The 21,338-nt window shown below is 33.5% G+C and overlaps 1 protein-coding gene across 3 annotated transcripts in view; it reads right to left on the reverse strand.

The window, feature by feature from the left end:
* The window catches only part of LOC150087202 (far upstream element-binding protein 1-like), a 241,664-nt gene that overhangs the window by 207,618 nt on the left and 12,708 nt on the right, over positions 1–21,338 (reverse strand). For 2 of the 3 annotated variants that reach the window (XM_090373027.1, XM_090373026.1), the window contains exons 2-3: positions 17,330–17,426; positions 5,381–5,422 (exon numbers count right to left, since the gene is read on the reverse strand). In XM_090373027.1, coding sequence (XP_090229153.1) covers positions 5,381–5,422; positions 17,330–17,426 — 139 coding nt within the window. The remainder of the gene's footprint in view (positions 1–5,380; positions 5,423–17,329; positions 17,427–21,338) is intronic. The other variant, XM_090373028.1, reaches the window with a different exon arrangement.

The following is a 21,338-nucleotide window of genomic DNA, read 5'->3' on the forward strand; positions in this document are numbered from 1 at the left end:
TAACACCAACAAGTGTCTTTTGTCATCTCAGCCTTCATAACCCATCTGCAATACTAAGTACAGTAAACCCCCGCTATTCGCGGTATCTGTATTCGCAGTTTCGCGTATTCACGATCGCCGATTTAATATAAAATGAAACCTAAAAAATGTGAATTTTAAAACGCCATGAATATTTTCCGCCATAAAAAACATGGGCGTGGCTAAAATTATCTTTCCCGGTCAAAACAGCGCTCAGCGGGTGGGGGGAGAGGGGTGACAAAATCGTGAGCGTGGATGTTTCTCGCTAATCCTTGTTCAGTATGTGTTAGTCATGGAAGGTTTCGTCGTTTGATTTTAATTTATATGTTTATAAATTGAATAAATTTATCAATTTATAAATTGATATGCTTACAAAAATGATAACTCTACCGTTTTGCAGTGTAAAACAGACTTTTTCGAGTGCGTTAACGGAAGAAAGTGACTTTATTGTGATCAAGTTCTTTCTAACCCCTACAAAAATATGGCTACGAATAAAAAGAGAAATGTGAAAATATCAAAGAAGGTGATGACACTAGCGAATAAAATTGAGTTATTAGACGAAATTTCTAATGGTGAAAGTGTCTCCTCAGTGGCAAAACATTATAAAATCAATGAGTCAACAGTACGATCAATCAAGAAATCGGAAGAAAAAATCTGCCGTAGTGTCCGTGAAACCGCGCTAATTGCTTCAAAAATTTGCTCTGTAACTCGTGATGTTAAATTTAAAAAAATGGAAAAGCTTTAAATCTGTGGATAGAAGACCGAATTCAAAATAAAATTCCGTTAAGTTCACTCATCATTCGTGAAAAGGCAAAACTTCTTTATCAACACTTTAGCGAAACTGGTGATAGCACTGGCGGGATGTTTTTTTTTTGCTAGCAAAGGTGCTGATTTGAAAGATTTGTTTGAAATTTCTAATAACTATTACATTTAATATTAAATTGTTTCTTATTTTCATTTCGATGCCATATGCTTGCTTTTCACTATGTATTGTCATGTACAGTCATATTATGAAGGTACATATAATACATACACAGACAATTTTAGACTAGTTTTTCTTATATATTTCATACTTTGGAACGGAACCCCTTTATTACTATGGAGCCATAACTCAGTATTCGCGTTTTCGGTATTCGCGACATTTCTCAGGAACGTAACCCCCGCGAATAGCGAGGGTTTACTGTACATACATTGTAATACCTATTGTATTTGGAAGTTTCGTGTAATTTTATTCAGAAAATTAATGCAATATAAAAATATCTTACTACTGTAACCAGAAAAGTCAAAACACATTTTGTCATTATATTTGACAATAACAATCTGACCACAGCAATCATCCCAATGTTAGTCAAAGAAATCTTCACTATTCATTCCCATGAAAAGTAATGCACGTGTTGATATTAACCAAGTGAAGACAGCAGAGCCATCTAATACAGCTGTTCCAAACTGCAGTCTGTAGAACAGTTTCAGGGGGGGTCAGCAAAATAACCCTCTAGAACTGGTCAAATTATTCATTGTATGTATAGCAAATGGAGGATTAATAAGTTATTATATATTAAGGTAAAAATAAGAATAAATCTGAGTTGTTTTAAATATAAAACTTTGAATTTTCTTTTCAGAAAACCAGTACACACGCACACAGTCCTTGAACTTTTTTTTCATTTTTGAAGGGGTTCATAGATATCAGTAGTTTGGGAACCACTGATCTAGAACTGGTCAAATTATTCAGTAATTAAATACAGTAGTTAAATTTATAATTGTAGGGAAAAAAAGTTAGTGTTTTACAAGCAAATCACACTATGATAGTTTAGTGAACACTTGTTTTCCAATAAAAACCAAGACATCAAAACTGCATGTACCACATATTGGGATTTTTTTTTTTTTTTTTTGATCAGCAACTAGGTGGTGGTTGACTCTCATCAACTTGTGCAATACCACCACTCTGCTTATTGGAGGCTTGAAGTGGTGGAACCCATGTTTAGTCTCCAGAGCAAAGTTCTGGTCAACTCCCTATCTAGAAACCTTCCTTCTGATCAACGATTGCCAGTATGGATTCTGTCAGTGTCAATCCACTGGTGATATTCTGGCTTATATTACCCATTTATGAACAAATTGAATGGAGAAGTTCAGTGAAACACAAGTAGTTGCTCTTGACATATCAAAGGCTTACTATCGTGTTTGGCATAAAGGTCTTCTAAACAAGCTGTCATCTTATGGTTTGTAACTGGTTATCCTGTTTTCTTTCTGACTGATACTGAACAACGTGCAAGATAATTTGATGTATGTTCCATCTCTCTCTCTCTCTGTGCAGTCAGAGTGACTCATCTGCCTTCCTAAATCCCGTGTGTCTTTCAAAGTACAGTACAGAGAACTGTGAAAGAATGTTTCATATTTCAATCCAGATTACTGTATATGTATATATTTTTTACCTCTTCTCTCTCTCTCCCTCTCCATATATGTATATCTTTATAAGAAACACAAGTTGTAGACAACAATACAACATGAAATGTGCTCAGACTAACACTACCAAAACTACATTAAACCTACCTTTAATCTATGAATTTTCTCCTTTTCCCCCCATTTTTAATTTTTATGGAAAAAAAATATATTAATTGCTGAATTTCTACTGGTCCAATTTTAATGAGATTTGGATTGGCTCAACAAATTTAAAATGCCAAATAAATATAAAATTTCATAAAAATCTATACACTGTGAGTCCCTCTGTTACATGCAGATGGATGGACAGATGTCTATCTGTCCATACATGGTGTGTGTGTGTGTGTGTGTGTGTGTGTGTGTGTGTGTGTGTGTGTGTGTGTGTGTGTGTGTGTGTGTGTGTGTGTGTGTGTGTGTGTGTGCCTGCCTAAAAATGCAGCCAGAAGTATTCATATTTTCCCACAACAGAACACAAGACCTATTCAAATGCAAACATAGTTCAACCACAATTGTTTGCTTTGTGTTTGCCCCACTTCCCCACCCGTTAAATTATGTGTAGTAATAGATTTGCACATAATATAAAGATTCAGCTTATTCAAAGGTAATGTATACCAAGGAGAAACTGCAGTCAGATTTTTTTGAAAAGTATATTGTCATAGTACCTTCCTGTATTTGTACTGGATCAGATAAAAAAAATTAAGGAAAGTTATCGATGGTCACTTCCAGTATAAACTGCCAAAAACAGTATCAAAAAGAAACAACTTACAGCTTTACAGTGTGCACAAAAAAAAAAAAAGTGCATACTATTCTTGTTCTTTTTTTTATTATAGAAACTTCCCTCAATATGCACTTAATTTTATGAAAAATTTAAAGGAAAATGATCTACTTGCAGCTGCAATATAAACTGTCAAATTCTAGCAAATAAAGAGCTTTGCATTTGTCCTAATTGTGCATCAACGTATGCAACTCTTAACAGATTGATTTTTTGAAAAACTAATTTTCAGAAGATGTTCTTGAATGCATATTTGATCTGATACTACATTTTTAAGAGAAACTGTTTACTGGCAGTCACAATATTAATTGAAAAAGCATCAAATAGGAAACTGTGGCTCCACTTTACATTACATGCAAAGGGGGAGGGACGCTATGCAAAAATTGTTTTAAGAAATCCATATTATTATAACATCTATCCTTAATCTAATTAAAAATATTATGGAGAATTTCATAATTAAGAGCTGCATTGGCTATAGACTGAAACCTGGCAACAAATCTTTTAAATCGACCTCACATTGTGCACAAAAAAAAAAAAAAAAAAAAACTACTGGTGTTAACTGAATCTGAAACTAGTTCAGTTCAATATTTTATAAATCTCATAAAAATTGGGGGGGGGACCACAACCAATCTAAACCTTTAAAATTATTATTACAACTACACACTTCCACAACACCAGGCGGAAGTTTATTCCCACAATCAATTATTCTTTGGCTGAATTTCAATATGTCTATCCTGCAACCATCTCATTCTGATTAATGTCCGTGTGTGTGTGTGTGTGCATGTGCCATCCAAAAAACAAGTACATATTTAGTATACTCAACCACTTAATTCATTAAACATTTCAATCAGGTCTCCTCACAGATGCCTAGTTTCCAGGCTCTGCAATTTATAAAATTAAAGTCTTTCTTGGTAAAAGCACCTTCTTGTGCCTATAATCTTAACTAACCAACAGTTTTACCTCATTTCCCAGAATAAGGCTTGTTGTTATTAGATACTTTATGGCACAACAACAATAGAAATGTGGCCATAAACAGCAACTAAAGGCCTTTAGTTGCTGTTTATGGCCACATTTCTATTAAAGGTGAGATATATCTGGAATAAAGCTTCCAAAACTGCATCCAGTACTCAAGACATGACCCAGCCAATACTTATAAAACAGGATAATCAAATATCCAACCTTAAGTTTGTTATTCCAGTCAATGATTTGAATGATGATGATTTTGTAGAGACATTTTTTTAAATTTTTAAATATGTTCAATTGAAAAGGGAGAAAAAAATTCTAAAAGAGATCGATGATTAATAAGCACCCAATTCAGAAATGCAATGCATGGGGAAGTTGTCTGAAGCCAAATAGCCACATTTCAATAAAGAACGAATAATCACAATTCTAACGTATACTACAAAAAAAAAAAAAAAAAAAAACACATTATACTGTTATTATTGGTATCTGGTTAATTTGTGTTCAATATTTTGTTACTGAATATTGTATACTATAATTAAGAACAGTTTCAACAAATCAGCTAAAGTTTGTAATTTTATAATAAAAAAATGCCAAGTGACAGATACTACACAATCAGCTATATTCTTTTTAAGTGTCAAATGGCAAATACATTATTTATCAACACTGTTAAATCATATTTTAATCATGCTGAACAAAGTGAAAAACATTAGAATAACATTTAAATAAATAAAATTGTATTTATTTATTGAATATAAATAAATAAATACAATTAGAATTGACAAGGCTAACAAACTTGAAAATCAATTTGACCAATTTGACAGGAACTGCCTGCTGATAACCAATGCATTAAATATGGTTTATTTCAGAGCAATCGATCCCATTAAAAGTTTGTTTCCAATGAAATATTCATGAAATGCTGATTTCATTAAAACAAATTTTGCAGTAGTTACAATGTCAACACTAAACATTCAAAATTAAAACTAAGGAAACACAACGTTCCCATTCCTATTCAAGACACCAGTGAATATTCTCCTTCAGGTTAATCATAACGCTCATTAAAACCAGGTACCATTTTCATAAATGAGCGATAAAACTTCCACAGGATTCTATCAGATCAATGATATGCTCTTAACATATGCTTGCAGTAAATTAATTAATACAATTTAAAACTGCTATTAAGTTCAGACTTACGATCATTAATTGCTGCTAGCTTCTTTGGATCTGGTGAACCATCTACATAAAAGGAAAATACATATGTAACTTTATGGAAAAAAAAATTAAAATTATAAAGAAGAATATAAAATGTTCATATTTAATCTTCAGAGTTGGCATTAACTTCAAAGGGCTGGGCATAAGTGATCTGTGAATTAGACAAAATTAAAGTACAGAGGTACCTCATATTATGCTGCCTTATATTGAACTAACTTGACTTTGTAATCCCCTCTAGGAAAAAACTTACCTCAAAAACTAAACTATTAGGTATAATAAATGATTCATGCTTTAAAAAAAAAAGCAGCCTCGCTGCTCTTACTTATTAATTTAAAAAAAACTACATAACAAAAACCAATGCACAAGTATACTGTTATTTTGCTAATTAGCAATCATGGCCACAGCTACTTGCTTACATTCAAACACTTGGCTTTTGTTGGCCACTGTTTACAGCAGCACCAATCAACACCCAAGTATTCAACATTACAACAAATACAACTGTATTCTTTGGCATGTTTCCTTATTTTTCTGTTATTCTTTTATTATACGGGCAGATATTATTTGCCTAACTGTGATATCCAAAAGCTATCCAACTGTAATTATAAATAAACTATTACAAAGTTTGATGCTTCCTCATAAGCATCATTTTATGACCTTGTTTAGTAATATTTCTGTATAACACTGTTCTCAGAAAGTAACTGGGTGCAATATGCTACCATTGCATTATAAGATCTTTTTAAAAATGGCCAAAAACTATTACAAAAAGCACAGGAGCAATAATTAAATTAATGTTTTAACTACTGGGCATGTTTAAAGACGTGAAACTTATGAAAAAAGTGTTCTCACTTATAAAAAAATAATTGCAGAAACAAGTTTATTTTTTGTCACAATACAATATACACAGCCAGGGCTCCACAAATTCATGGTCACTGGAGCCAAATCAAAAAAATTCACACTCCTCACAATGAATTTTTTCTTGGAAAACAAATTGAAAGGACATGGGAAAAACAACTTGGTTTGGAGTCCAGTTTGGCTGATTTTAAACTAATAGTTCCATCTAATGGAACAGCAAAGTTTTTATCATGCAATTAATAAGGAAACAGCAATCATGATATTAAGTAAAATGCCCTGTAAATACACAATTCTTCCTGTTCAGAATTATCAGAGGGTTGAAGAGAGGTGATAAGAATCAGCAGTAAGCCTAAGCTGTGTGTGCAGACATCTTCCTCCAATTCCTAACATTACCCTCCGTGGCATTAAATTATGTTGCAGCTGCACAATTGTTAATCTTTTCTGCATACTCAATCACTTTAGGCTTGAACTTAGCAGCGTATTTGTTTCTTCTTGAATCCATTTCAAGAGAAAATATGGGTTTACAGAAACAGAACAAACAAATGCACATCAAGAATACAAAAAACAAAAGCCGTTGTAAAAGCAACACATGAACTATATAAACACTAAACTGATGGATTAGAAGTCAGAACTGATAATCTTCATTTGTATCATGTATTAGGGAATTTAAAGTGGTATATATTAAAAAGGTTCTAGTCCACAGCAACATAAATGATGATAAAGGACCTTACTGTTAAGGTTAGCCTACAATGGGCAAACAAGTCGCATGAATTTAAAACTCTCAAAATAGTATACATTTTTCCTACTTTTTGAACAAAAATTTGGTCATAAATATTCACACTATACACAAGTACATAAGATATCCTGTTATTAGTTAATTACTAAACTAATAATATATAAAAGTAATTGCTTTCACTTTGCAATTGCTTTCAAATATTACAAAACATGGAGTGAATGTTATTTTCACTTTGAAAATAATATATTCACTCCATGTTTTGTAATAATTTATAATCAACGGCATTATCTCATACTCTGTGATTTAATAAATAATATCATCCTAGTATACTGTCAAAGCTTTTGTAATACGGTTTACTTATTTCTTCCCAGATTTTAACAACTGAAAAATAACATGAATTTAATGTTTCTGCTGTTATTAATATAATTATAAAATAGTTGATAATTCATGATTTAGTAAACTGATAAAAAAAAAAAAAAAAAACTTTCAAATCTCTCAAAAATCAATTGGCGTGGCATAATTTTCTGATCACATTCTTATAACTACAGCTTGTTATAACTTGGGAAGTTAGTGACAGTTTGCAGCAGTAACTAGAAAAAAACACTTTGAAGGATTTAGTATTTATTTCACGTCATTTCAGATTTTATGGGAGGAAACATATTTTCAACTTAGAGAAAAGTTGCAGTTGATGTGTGGAACAGCAGGACAGATGTTTTATATATATATATATATATATATATATATCTATAATTTTTTTTAAGGAAAAAAATTTCAAAAATTGATAATTTTCAATGTGAACATCAGTTTTTTTTTTTTTTTTGCAATATATTTCAAAATATGTAATTTTGTTATTAAATATATTATAACTGAAGTATGAAGCCAGGCAGAAAATGTGTCAGTGATAGATAGTCACAGGCATTTCTATTATTTCAAGCATTTAGTGACCCACCAGTGGGTACACTTTTCCTGCAGAAGTAGATACTTTGCAACCCACCCTTATTTTTTTTTTTTTATTATAAAACAATACATACTTAATAAATAAAAAAAAATAAATATCTGGCTCCTGCACTTCTTAGATAAACTATAAATTATCAGTAAGGTGAGCAGTGTGAAAAGCCAACTTTTTCTTCACATTCTATAAGTCAGGCGAAAGAATATATTATAGCACTTGGCAACCTACTGGTGGGTAGCCCTACACCATGAACAGTCATTGAGTAGCCTGCCAGTGAGTTACCCTGACATATATGTTCTAACAACCGTTAACAAAATTTTTTGAGCTTATGAAAATTTAAAAGAATTTGGTGCTGCTATAGCATGCTTTCTACTAGGTGCCATAGTGTAAGAATACACTACAGCATGTGGGGTGCTGGCACTATAGTGAGTGTGCTATAGCATAGCGCACAGCTATAGTGGACGCCAAAATATGAATGTGATAAAAACACAAAATTATGTGCTAAATTATTTTTAATAAAGACAATATTAAATACAGTTGAACTCAGTTATAACGAGCATAACGGGACCGACAAAATTTCCTCGTTATAACCATTACTCACTATATCAGTGATAACAGAGAGATGGGGAATCCCTGTGGCCATTAAACAATGAACACTTTATATCAATGATGAGTTAAATCTACCTATTTTTTTTTTTAAATTCTCAATAACTTGATAAAAAGACAGATTTAAAAACCAAAATAAATATTAGAAAGAAAAAATATATAAGTATATACCTGCATATTATTTGTATTAATATGCTTGTATAAACTACAATACACTTAATACTAAAAACAATTTATTTCTCTGTAATTAAAATATTATTTAATAATAAACAATTTCAATTAGTCATTATTTATGAATTTTAAAATTGATAAACTATGTTTGTTTTAAAGATTTCACTGATATTTCTTACACTCTAAATATCCCTTAAAACACTCAACACGTTAAGTCTCATTACTTGCCTCAGTTCCTTCAAAAAAAAATTGACTGTGTCCATTGCACCTTAAGCTTGAGATTGTCGGCACTGAGTTTGATTCACTTTCACTTATATCATCATAGTCTTTATCATTGTCGTTATTGTCTTTGTTGAGCACTCTCTGTAGGAAGACCACTAGTTAACAAGTTGTCATCGACTCATACAAATTAATCAATGTTATCTGTATTAAAAACTACAACGTTGTTGCGTAGCAACCATTCAGATAATGGTAAGGTAAGTTCTTTTCTTCATTTCCATCTTCCTCATCTACAATTGAAATTTCATTTGAATTTAATTTCAATTTCTTGAAGAAATCTGATATGGTTGTCGAAGTAACTTTCCATGCATCATTTAATAAATTTATGGCATCCAATATCGATATAGACGCAGTAAGTTTCTGTCCTCTTTGACTGATCAGATGTAGAACTAGAAATCTTTTATAAAATCCTTTCAAAATCTTGATTACACCTACATCCATTGGTTGTTGTTGCATTGGGAGGCAGAAACACCAGCTTAAGGGTGGACAAATTTTGAATCTGGGGGATGTGCATGACAGTTATCAACTAACAATAAAATATTTTTCTTCTTTTTAAATAGCTCCTTATTCCAATCATTTACGTATTGCAGAAAAATATCAGAAGTCATTCAAGCTTTGTTTGCAGCATAATCCACAAGAAGTTTCATTACGTTTTTGAAACACCAAGGTTTTAAAAGATTTTCCCAATAAGTTTTTTTTTTTATCAGTTCCTGTCATATTTGTCATATTGGCATATGAGCACCGTCATGCGAGCCTTTGATGTTTTTCAACCAACACATTTTTCCCCTTTGAATTTAAATGTATTGTCACGTGATAAATTATAAAAAAAGTCCTGTTTAATCGGCATTGTAGATGTCTTCGTCATTGAAATCATTCCTGATTTCTGCCCAAACACAGTCAATCCATTCATTTACCATTATTGGATCTGCAGATGAAGATTCTCCACTAACTTTTGCATAAACGATGTTATGTCAGTTTTTAAAATCGATCCAGACAACTGTTGTTACATACAAAATCATCACGTCCAAACTGTTTAGCAAATTTTTCCGCTTGAGCCTTCAAGATCGGACCGTCTATTGAAAATCTAGCACTTCTTTGTGTGGTGAACCACTGAAGCAATGCTTCATCAATGTTTGTAACCTCGCACTTCCAAATTTTTTTTTTTCTTTTTTCAGTTATGTTCTTTTCCAGTGCCGACATGTAAACATCTTTATTCTTCCACAATGTTGATACACTTGAAGAGGCGAGGACAAAGAAAACTTTTTACACACTTCAACATTGTTTGCAGCACGTTCCAACTCGAATAATTTCGCCTTTTTCGTAAATCGAGAGACACTTTCTTTTGTCAGTAGACATGTTCCCAAAGGAAGGGTTTCTTTCTAACTGATTTTACTTTAAAATGATTAAGTGATCTGCATGCAAAGTTCTTAGAAGCCCGAAATGTTGACAAAATTCTTATAAGTCCCAAAATAAATTTGTTTCAGTGAATACAGGACAATCTGTAAATAGGGTAATGCAACAAGCGGCAATGCACTACTGTATAGCCCCCGTCACCTTGAGGGCAAAATCAAATACCGGCCATCCGATGCAATGGTCATAAAAGCTAAGTCGCCCTTTTAGTTTTTGTCTATTCCAAGAATTGGGTTTTTTTTCGACTACTCAAGTTACCAAAATTTGTTTGGTATATCCATGTAGTACGCTTGTTATAACCGTGAGCAACTATATGGGAATACACGTAAATTAAAATCATTATGGCTTTTTGATCATTACAGCTGTGATCTCGTTATTTCCATGCTCATTATAACCAAGTTCAACTGTAGTATCCTTTATGAATGATACACAAACAGGTTAAACCAGTGCTTTTTTTGTAAAAAAATAGGTGCCGGTACTCATTCTTTGCTATCAGGAAAAAGGATATGAAAAGTACTCTAATTTCCTCCCCCCCCCCCCCATATTGCCACTTTAGTAGTAATTTTTTTTTTTTTTTTTTAGAATAAGAACAAGAAATTAAGTATATTAACATAGTTTATTAAGCATAAATTTATTATTCAAACATATAAAAAAATAAGTAAAACATGAGTAAAATAAGTAAAAATAATTTCATAATAAAGTTTTTATAGAATATTCCAAATTTTTATTCAGTTCTCATCCGACATTCTATGCTTACTTCTTTTCCTGCTCTTTGTATCGGTTGCTGAATGACGTTTCCAAAGCAGCCATGAATCGGCATATTTTGCTGGATCACAGCACGTCAGCGGACGGCCCACAATTTTAAGAAACAGTAGTAAAGAAACTGTTTTTGTTATCAACGAAGCGCTGGTTGGCGATCAGATTTATTTTTGAAAATCCTCGTTCACATTCACTCGGTGAAATTGGTATCGTACTCGGAGCATTCATCAAATGCTTCAATTCATCGGAAACCTTATTGCATTTAACTCTAATTGGCAATTTTCTAACTTCATTTTCACCAAATGCCAACAATTCATGTTTAGAAGGTTTAATACCTTCATTGTCCTCATTTTCCTTCTCTCATCATCAGTATTGTCACTAGTTCTTAAATTTAATTTTTTTTTTTTTTCTTCTTTTGAAACTGTCCAAAATATCAGTATCATTCGGATATTCAGGTAAAGTAAAGTGTAAACAGAGAGAGGGAAAATTTTCGGAAAAATGTGTTTTTTAATAAATAATCATCTGTTATTTCGCACTTCCGCAAAATAACAGATGATTATTTATGGGGTAAAAGAAAAATCACTTTTATAATTCTCGAATGGGGTGCTTACAGTTGATTCACAGAGGTGTCCAACCTACGACGTGCAAGGAAAGAGAAATAAAACAGCATTTTAAATTTTATCATCAAAAAATTTTTCTCATTAAATGTTTTGTTCAGTAAATGTAATTGTGTATTGTACTTAATTAAATTTTTGAATATTTTCAATTTTACTTTTACATGCAATAAGATATCGAAAATGTAACACACTAAAACTTTGAATTTTTTGAATATGGCCCCAGTACTGGAAAAGGTTGGACATCACTGCAGTAAAAGGTGGGCCAGAGCCCACTGGGAATACCCCTTGATCTGCTCACTCTTGACCAGCGCGACTTCTATGTATGTGGGACAGGTGGTTGAATAGGTTTTACCAGATACCGCTAAGTTATACAATACTAATCACTTTAGCTCTCTTAATTCGCGCAGCAGCACTAATTGGCTGAAGGCCAGAAATGCGAACAGGCCATACCAAGTTAATTCTCTCCAAATCCGTTCGCTATATGAAAACTTTCTTCCCTCGACCAAAACTATTTTAAATGTAACTTCCAAGGGGAATTCAAAATAATTAAACAGAGGTCCGACTGGGTAATTTAGAATTATAAAAATGGTTATACAGTTTTATATAGAAAATATCTTAACAAGAGACAATAAAAATTGCAAATTTAGTTAAATCATTTTAAGCTTATTTGAATAGTAGGTAAACATGTGAAAAAATTTACGGAATATTATAAATTTCGAAGTGCATTGCATCCAAATGTCACACGTTACTGCTAATAAAGGTGCCGGTACGCCATACCGTTGCACACCGTCACAAAAAAAGCACTGTGTTAAACAAAACATATAAATTAATGATTTATACTTTTTAGCAATATACACTTTGAATATCATTTAATCCAGTACCCTAACTGATCTTATAAAAGAAGGGTCAACAAAGACATTAGTATCCTCCTGAAGTTCAAGAATAGAAGTCTAAAAATTGTATCCCCAGCAATGCTGTTGAAAGATTTCTACAGAAGTGTCACCTTGCCAGAAGGCACCATGGTTGTATTTCTACTTGAACACCATCTTCTGGACGTACCCCAAGACAGGGCCTTGTCATCGATGTGGTAGCATCATGCAAGAAAAAGTGACAGAGCTGAAGAATATAGGCCTATACTTTGTAAAGGGTGCCAAACTTCACATTCTGTCCAGAAAGGCAATGCATTCTTCTATTATAAGGACAGGAACAACAAATTACATTTCAATCTGAGTTTATGCGAAATTTTAGAACTGGTGTTCTTTTTCGTACCGAAAATACCAATGGACATGACAGATTAACAGGAAAGTCTTGCAATACTATAAATAACTGGCATAACAATGCAGAGAAGTGTATTGAGCCACTGTTTCTCACAATACAAGAGCTAAGATGGTTGGTACAGAGCTTAACCCCATTCAAATTGATGAAGCAAGTTTCGCTGGTCGATGGAAATATAATCGTGGGAGAAAGGTTAATGGCTACCAAGCTCCTCTCTCCGAAGATAGTAACACAGTTGTACAAAACAGGAACTATGGATGAAGAATTGGACCAAAATGGCCTGACATAACAGACTGGTCAGGAGCAAGAGTGCAATTGCACATGCTCTTTGAGTGGACCAGGGTTCAAGGCTGTGACTGCCAAATACGATTAATGTTTTTATTGATGATTTATTGTAAACTCCACTGACCTGGTAGTTGTGCCAGAGTATAAACAAGAACATATATAATTGATTGGCCTAGAATTTTTGGTCTCGAGCAAGGCTCTGATTGTCGGTATTTTTATGTGCAATGGCACGACAGAAGCACTTTGATCCCCATCATTGAATGGGAGTGTGAACCTGGTTCAGTGATTCACTCCGATGAATAGCCTGCGTATAGCAGTCTAAATGCCATGGGTTATTGCCACTTTTGGCGAGCCATTAAGAAAATTATGTGAATCCAGTGACAGGATCAAACACGCAAGCAATTGAACAGTCACAGATTCCAAAACACGTTCTAAAGAAAATAAAGGCATTAACAGTAAACCTTTTCAATCTCACCTTGATCACTTTTGCTGGAAAATGCTAAGAAAAGATGCAGATGATTTAAATGTGCACTTTTAAATGATATTTGAAGAATATATCGTTAAAAAATGTCATTAATTTAAATGTACCATTTAACCTGTTTGTGTATCATTCATAAAGGATGCTATTTAATGTTGTCTTTATTAAAACTCATTTAGCACATAATTTTTGTGTTTTTATCACATTCATATTTTTCATATATTTTTAGTATCCACTATGGCATACGATAACTGGATGCTATAGTGCCAGTAGACCATAAATAGCATGCAGTAGGCTGCACACTATAGTAGCATCAAGAATTTATGACCTTAAAATATTTTGTGCTCTTAATTTTCACTTGTATGTTGCATCCCTGACTCTTTTCATAAAGTGTCCAGCGATAATTGACCAGCACATTCCATTCAAGGCTTCACATTATACTTCTATGAAAGAAACATCCTGGAAAAATCTTTCCCATTTTCATTGCTGATACTGCCCAAGTTTGTGTGCATTTGGGGGGGGGGGGGTAAAGATTAAGGTCTAAATGTAGAAAATGAATTTAAGCTCATATTTAACACAGTTCTTTGTATACCTTGAGGAGTTACTCAGACTCTTCACGGTTTGCTGATCTTTGATTTCCTACTTCGAAAGTGTGGAGTGCCTTCCACACTTTCAAAGTAGGAAATTCCATGCTGCTTTTACAAAAAGGATTTCAGAGTAATCTTATTTTATTAACATTAATTTGCGAATCAATGAATATTCCCTCTTATCTTCACACAAATCCATGAAATTTTTTATTTGAAATATTACAAACTTGACCTCCTTTGTCCAGTGCTTTCACAAAGGTTTTTCCATTAAGTCTAATCTGATATGAAGGAGGAGCAATAAAATCTTTTCCCTACCAACTAGTCAAGGATGGCAAATGTTCTCTCCAGGAGTATTACATTGTTTCAAGATGGCCAATTCTTGTCATGAGAACCCCTTGTTCTGCTGCCCAATTCACACAAGGGAAAAAAAAAAAAATATATTAGTGAAACTCAGTTGCAAAATGAGTAAAAGTGAAACCAAACCAATTTCAGATTTACAACAAATTTTCCAGTCATACCCGTTTTTTTGAAGGTATAACTGGAATTCTGTATTTTCTAGGTTTCTAATATAGAATTCTATATTTTCATAGGTTTCCTGTAAAAAGATAGCCAAACATAAACGACACAAATGGATAGGCATTTTTATTATGCAACAAGTTTAAGAAGTCACTTTAAAAAAGCCACTGGTCTTCAAGGTTATGTTTGTGACCCTAGAGCAGTTTTTTTTCCTGACCTATGTCACAACACACCAGTGGGTGACAAAAAAATCCAGGTTCACAAAATTTTGTTGAAATAACTAATCAAATTAATACTTTTTTTTTTACTCTTTAGACATACATTTTTATGTGCGTACCAATTATTGTTCAAATTATTTTCAAAATATGTTAAAAACTTATCCAATAAATATAACTATCTCTCATCTGCATTTCTAAGTGCTGTACACTCAGTGTACAGCACTGGAATAAAAAAAAAAAAAAAAAACTGAAATCCTCCAGAATTCAGATCCATAATTGAATAAAATAACACAAACAGATGTAAAAGATAATATTACATAAAAAATGAAGTAATGACAAACTTCATGATTAAAATTTTTGAAATTTTTTTAGCTCTTGATTTTATTTTTCAAATAATTTCACTCTAATATTGGACAACCAAGTCAAAATAAAAAAATTACTATTTAAAATTTAAAGGCACTTATATAAAAATATTTCATTTTTACAAATTTTCAAAATTTCATGGAAAAAAATTTAAAAAAAAACTCACTCCTGAAAGTGTTAATGATGTGTGTTTAAAAAATGTGCTATGAAATGTTTATTTCTTATGATGTACAATTAATAGATATGTAATTTTTTTGGTAACCCCACACACACACACACACACACAAAATCATTAAATATTAACATAAGTTAAATTATAATAAAGTGAATAAATAAAATAAATTAATATATATATACAGTATATATATATATATATATATACACACTTTGAATACAAAAAAAAAAAAAAAAAAAAAACAGGAATTTTTAAAATGATGAATATGCAATTTTTTTTTTTTAAGTTTAGGTGGGCCACATCATTTATTAAACCTCCAAATATCAAGTACTGAAAGTGACACCTCCTGTCATAGAAACAGAACTAAAACAAACCCTATTGGTTCCTGCAATATCAGATATGGTTGGATGTTGTACAAGCAAGTTCCTTCCCTGTAATCTGGAAGTAAAGAGTTCACCCTGCTTCTCAGAAAGATTTAAGTCTCAAATCAGGCCATTCAGTTACACTTGATAGGTTGCACTTCATTAAACATAAGATTACAATTGAGTGATAAAGTGAGGCTAAATCAGGGAAAATAGTTGTTGTAGTAATAGTTTTATGTGCATCAGCAACTAAGGCCATATTACTCCATGTATATTGTCTGTAAATTACATATGTTCTGCGGTCGATTTTGTTTGCTGGATAAAAAACCAGAGTTTCTGAGATGAAAAAAAGCATGCTACCCTTGTCTGAGATCAACTAACTCAGGCATGTTGTGAAAAAAGGACTGTAAAAATTCCTCACGTCATTGATGGGACTCAAACCCAGGTCTTTTCCACCCGGTGCAGGGAGGGCAGTGATTCTACCAACTATGCTACTCACAAGGGCAGAAAGTAATAGTCTCCAGTTAAAGAAGTAATGCAGGATCATCTAGACAGGAATGCACTTATAAGTGCATTCCTGCCATGGATTTATTAAAGGGTGATCTTGTCTGACCAACCTGATTGGATATTAAAGGGTGAGGGTTGGCATCAAGAAGGGCATCCAGCCGTAAAATTTATGGCAAAACAGTAAAAATGCTGACCTCATATATATATAATGGAAAAAGGAGAGGACAAAAAAAAGTGAGCAGTACCATATGGTGCTACAACAATCGCTTAAATTTTAGCCGGGCAGTCACCATTCAATAGGTCCTGGGGAGACTTACTCTTACATAAAAGTAACTAATTTCAAGTTGTATAAAAACAAGTTATTAAAACAAATCTTCAATTTCAATGCAAAATCGACCTTCATACTGTGCCACTTTGCAGTTTAGCACTTTTAAAATTTACTGTAACATAACTGGTCAGAACATGTGCTGAATGAAACTGTAATAAGTATCACCCAAAATCTCTAAGAATTCTGAACAATTTAAGGTCGACATTCTGCCAATCTTCAAGAAAATGAAATTTTCAAATGCAAATGTATTTATTTCACACATCTATTTCTTTATTTCTATATCATCAATTTATTTCACACATCTAGCATAGATATAACTTTTAATATAAAATAATGAAATTTTTCAAAAACATAACATAAGGAATATTTAAGTCATTTTTACAAGGGAAGAAAAAATTCATTAATAAAAAAAAAAGGTCTTACTTTACCAGAAAAAATGTATAATATAATCTGACCTGTTAAATTGTCCATACCGTCTTCGAGAGGCCGTTTTACTCCCCCACTTCCTGCTCCACTACTCTCACTTCCTGATGTATGAATCTTTGCTGCAATCTGAAACAGGAAAATAAAAATAATCATACACTGCTCTGCATTTTGAAAAAATTCACTGTTTTTTCAGAAAAGGCTCTTTCTGAATCATTTTCTAATGCTGATTTCAAATATGACTTGTTTTTTCCACCACATCAGGTTTCTTCAAAAATCGCAAAAGAAAATTTGATTTTCACAAATTTAAGTCCACTAAACACTCAATTCTCATTTTTAAAACTGATCTACAATGGTTCAAATTTTCTTGCAGATCCTTCTACTTTACAGTACCTCCTTCAGCAGTCAGCCATCATGTTGACATTCCACCTACCCTGGTACCTCATCTCTGTCTTTAATGTCCTGGTGAAACTCTCGCCTTGTTCACCACTAACACCTAAATTTTCTGGGAAGTAGTCTACATGGGAGTGTAAAAAATGTGCCTTGCCATTCCTGTTGCAGTCCAGCTTCTTGAACTTTGCCAACAAATTTTCAACTATATTCTTGTAGTCTGGATCCTTGTTCCCTAAGAAGTTCCCAATAATAGATCTGAAGCTAATCCATCCCGGTTTTCCTCTTTTACTCAGTTCCCACAAAATCTGAGTCTCTCATCAGTTTGCAAATTTGAAGTCAAACAAAAATACCTTGTTTTAGATTCTCATGAGTGACTGATGGGAATTTAGTACCAAGGTAGTCAAAGCAAGTATCTTCCTGAAGTAAAGCTTTCACAAACTACCATATTTCTTCGATTCTAAGACTCCTTTTAAGACGCACCTTAATTTCAGTAAAAAAGCTTTGATTCTAAGAAAAAAATAAATAAATAAAACACTAAAATAAATCTAACAAATATTTTATTATAATAGAATTCAATTTACTAACAACAATAGTACCGGTATTTATCAGTCACGGCCTCCATAGCCAAGTGGTCATTATAAAATGAGCGGGAGTGCAGTAGCACGCTCTGAGTAGATCAGGGTTCAAGCCCCTGACTGCTAAATACGGTCGATCTGCCAACCCGCACTGGATCAAGGTGGCAGATTATGGTCCATTTCCCTCACCATGAATTGTTGAGGAGGCTTCCATCCTGAAGTGGGTTGATAATGGCTGCAGTTTACCTTTATTTATCAGTAGATATGTTATTCATCACTTCCTTCTGAATCTTCTGAGCCATCAATATCTGCATGTGAATCAGAGACTACTTTACATTTAGGATCAGATTCTTCTGAGCTGTCATTATCTTCATTATCCCATAATATATCTTCTGAGCCATTGAGCGCATTGGTGGTGCAACATTTTTTATGAATGCTTGACTATTATTTCTGGGGTCAGCTTCCAAGCTGTTGATACCCATTCGGCCAATTTTGATGGCGGAGCTTTCTTAATTTTTCCGGAAGGTTGTCAGTCAACAGCCAGGATTCATATTGATTTCTCAAAAAATCCTTAAATGGTTTGTTGACTGAAACGTCGAGTGGCTGCAGTTGGCTAGTCATGCCACCAGGAATCACAACCAAGTCACCATGTTTTTGCACTATTTTATTTTTGACCCGTTCGGACAAATGTCCATGAAATGCATCAAGTACTAACATGCTATGTGGGTTTCGAAGACTTCCAGGACATCTATTCCACACAACATTTAGCCAGTCTTCCATAAGCTCTGCCGACATCCATCCATTTTTTTGTGCACGCACAATAACATCTTTGGGGAAATTTTCATTCTTCAGTATGGTTTTTCGATTTAAAATTAAATATGGTGGCAACTTTCGACCATCAGCAGTGATACTCTACTTTTCGTAGCCATTGCTAATAATCTTGATTTCTTTAGCACCTTTAGTGTTGATGGTGTAATTTCAAGGCATATCCAAGAAGACCGGGTTTCATCAACATTTCCAATTTGACTAAACTCAGTTTATTTTTTTCCTTAATTTCATCACCTGTTGCTGAAAGTTAATCAGCTTCTGTTGAAAGTCTGCAGGAATTTTTTGAAAAATAAATGTTTGGCGCCTTAACGATAATCCACTACGACGCACAAATCTGCCGCACCAGCCACAACTGCCTTTAAAAATTATTTTCTCTATTCCGTGGGACTTGGCAATTTCTCTGGCTTTCAATTGCATTGCTTGTCGAGTGATGGGTAATCCTTTTGCACGTGTCTCCGCTACAAAACATCACAGCTTCATCGACTTGTGGAAATCTTCCTTTCTTAGGCCCTGTAAAGCACTTGGTTGTTGCTTTGCACGAAAATATGGAATTGCGATCATTTCTCCAACAACGAACATTTACTTCACTAATGTCAAAATGTCAACCCACAGCTCTATTTCCATGTTCTTTTGCATTCACAAAAACTTTTTGTTTCAATGCGGCTTCGTAGTGCAATCTTTTTGACATTTTAATGTGCAATAAGGGATCAAAATTAACAAAATACAGTAACTCCACTTCTTACGTACTTTCGAAGATACAAACAAAACTTCCTAGTTTTCGCTGAGTGAGTGCCACTATAATGAAATAATGGTGGATTCACATTTCGAAAGCACATGAAATCACCCACGCCACTTTATTCTCCAATGGAATTGGAGAATGCAATAACGGTCAAACTTGGAGGCAGGGTCTCTATGTAAAAACAAAACATGGTGCTGTGCAAAGCGTGGGAAAATCCGGAAAAAAAAACTGCAATTGTAAGACGCCATTGATTCTAAGACATCCTGTTTTTAGAAACGTTTACAGATGAAAAAAAGTGTGTCTTAGAATCGAAGAAAGACAGTATCTCCTAACACCCAATGTGATGTGCAAGGGTGGAAAGAGGCCAGTTTTGGAGTCCACCAGGTCTGACGTAGCTGAGTGGTCAGGAGTGCGAGTGCAGTAGCACGCACTCTTTGAGTGGACCGGGATTCAAGCCTGTGACTGCTAAATTAACATTTGTATTGATTGATTTATTGTAAACTCCACTGACCTGGTGGTTATGCAGGAGAAACAAGAACATTCATTTTTTTTTATGAACTAGGCCCCTCTGTTGGCCAGACCTTGACATCCCAGTACTTACTACCTGCTTGACTGTTCTACTCACACAAAAAGCAAGACATTTTTGTATAGCCAGATTGCTGTCCAAGTAAAGTGCCTATCACTTTAAAGTCAGCACAGACCAACCAACCATGTTCTTTATACTTAATATTTGCCAACAACTTCTTTAAATTCTCATATGTTTCTTTCAAATGTATAGAGTGAGCTTACTGGGATTGACCCATTTATTTCCATTGTAAAGCAACCAGCTTTGAGACTCCTCTTTGATGAGTCAATCAAGTCTCCACTAATTCCTAAATAGTTTAAGTCATATTACTGCAAGAAACCATAGAATCTTCCTCACAAAAGAAAGGAATAGTTCTTGCTCCATGTGTCTATACCATGAGAAAAATGGTCCAATGTGCAAGATTTTTTGACTAAAGTCTAGAACAGAGGAGTTCTGCAGATTACTTTGGTAAATTTAAAAAACTTACCAGATCACTGAGTTCATACCGTGAAAATAGCTGAAGGCTGGAGTGTTTCCAGGCATGCAGACTTCAGTTTCATCTTCAAGCACATTTTCAGCTCTCTACTGCTACATTTTCCAATATAAGTAGAGGGCACAGAATCGGCAGATTATCTTCATGTAGGACTGGTCTAATGGCATGTGGAATATTAGGATACACAATGCCCTTCTTACTCATTGCATTATATCCTCTACATTAACTAAGCAAAAGTAACAGTCATCACAGTGGTTTGTAGGCTCCTGCCAAATCATAATTGCAAATGGTATAGCCTTCTTTTTACCATTTTTCCACAATCCATTGCTTCAACACAGGTTCAGTAAACTTTATGTGGTGCCCACTGTTTATCTAATAAGCACAATATGCATTAATTTACAAATTCTGTAAAATCTTGTCTTTGCTTGAAGACTACATAACTTCCACA

This window comes from Mastigoproctus giganteus, chromosome 4 (genome assembly GCF_048544385.1).
Source record: "Mastigoproctus giganteus isolate SK-2022 chromosome 4, ASM4854438v1, whole genome shotgun sequence".
Classification (NCBI taxonomy): Eukaryota; Metazoa; Arthropoda; class Arachnida; order Uropygi; family Thelyphonidae; genus Mastigoproctus; species Mastigoproctus giganteus.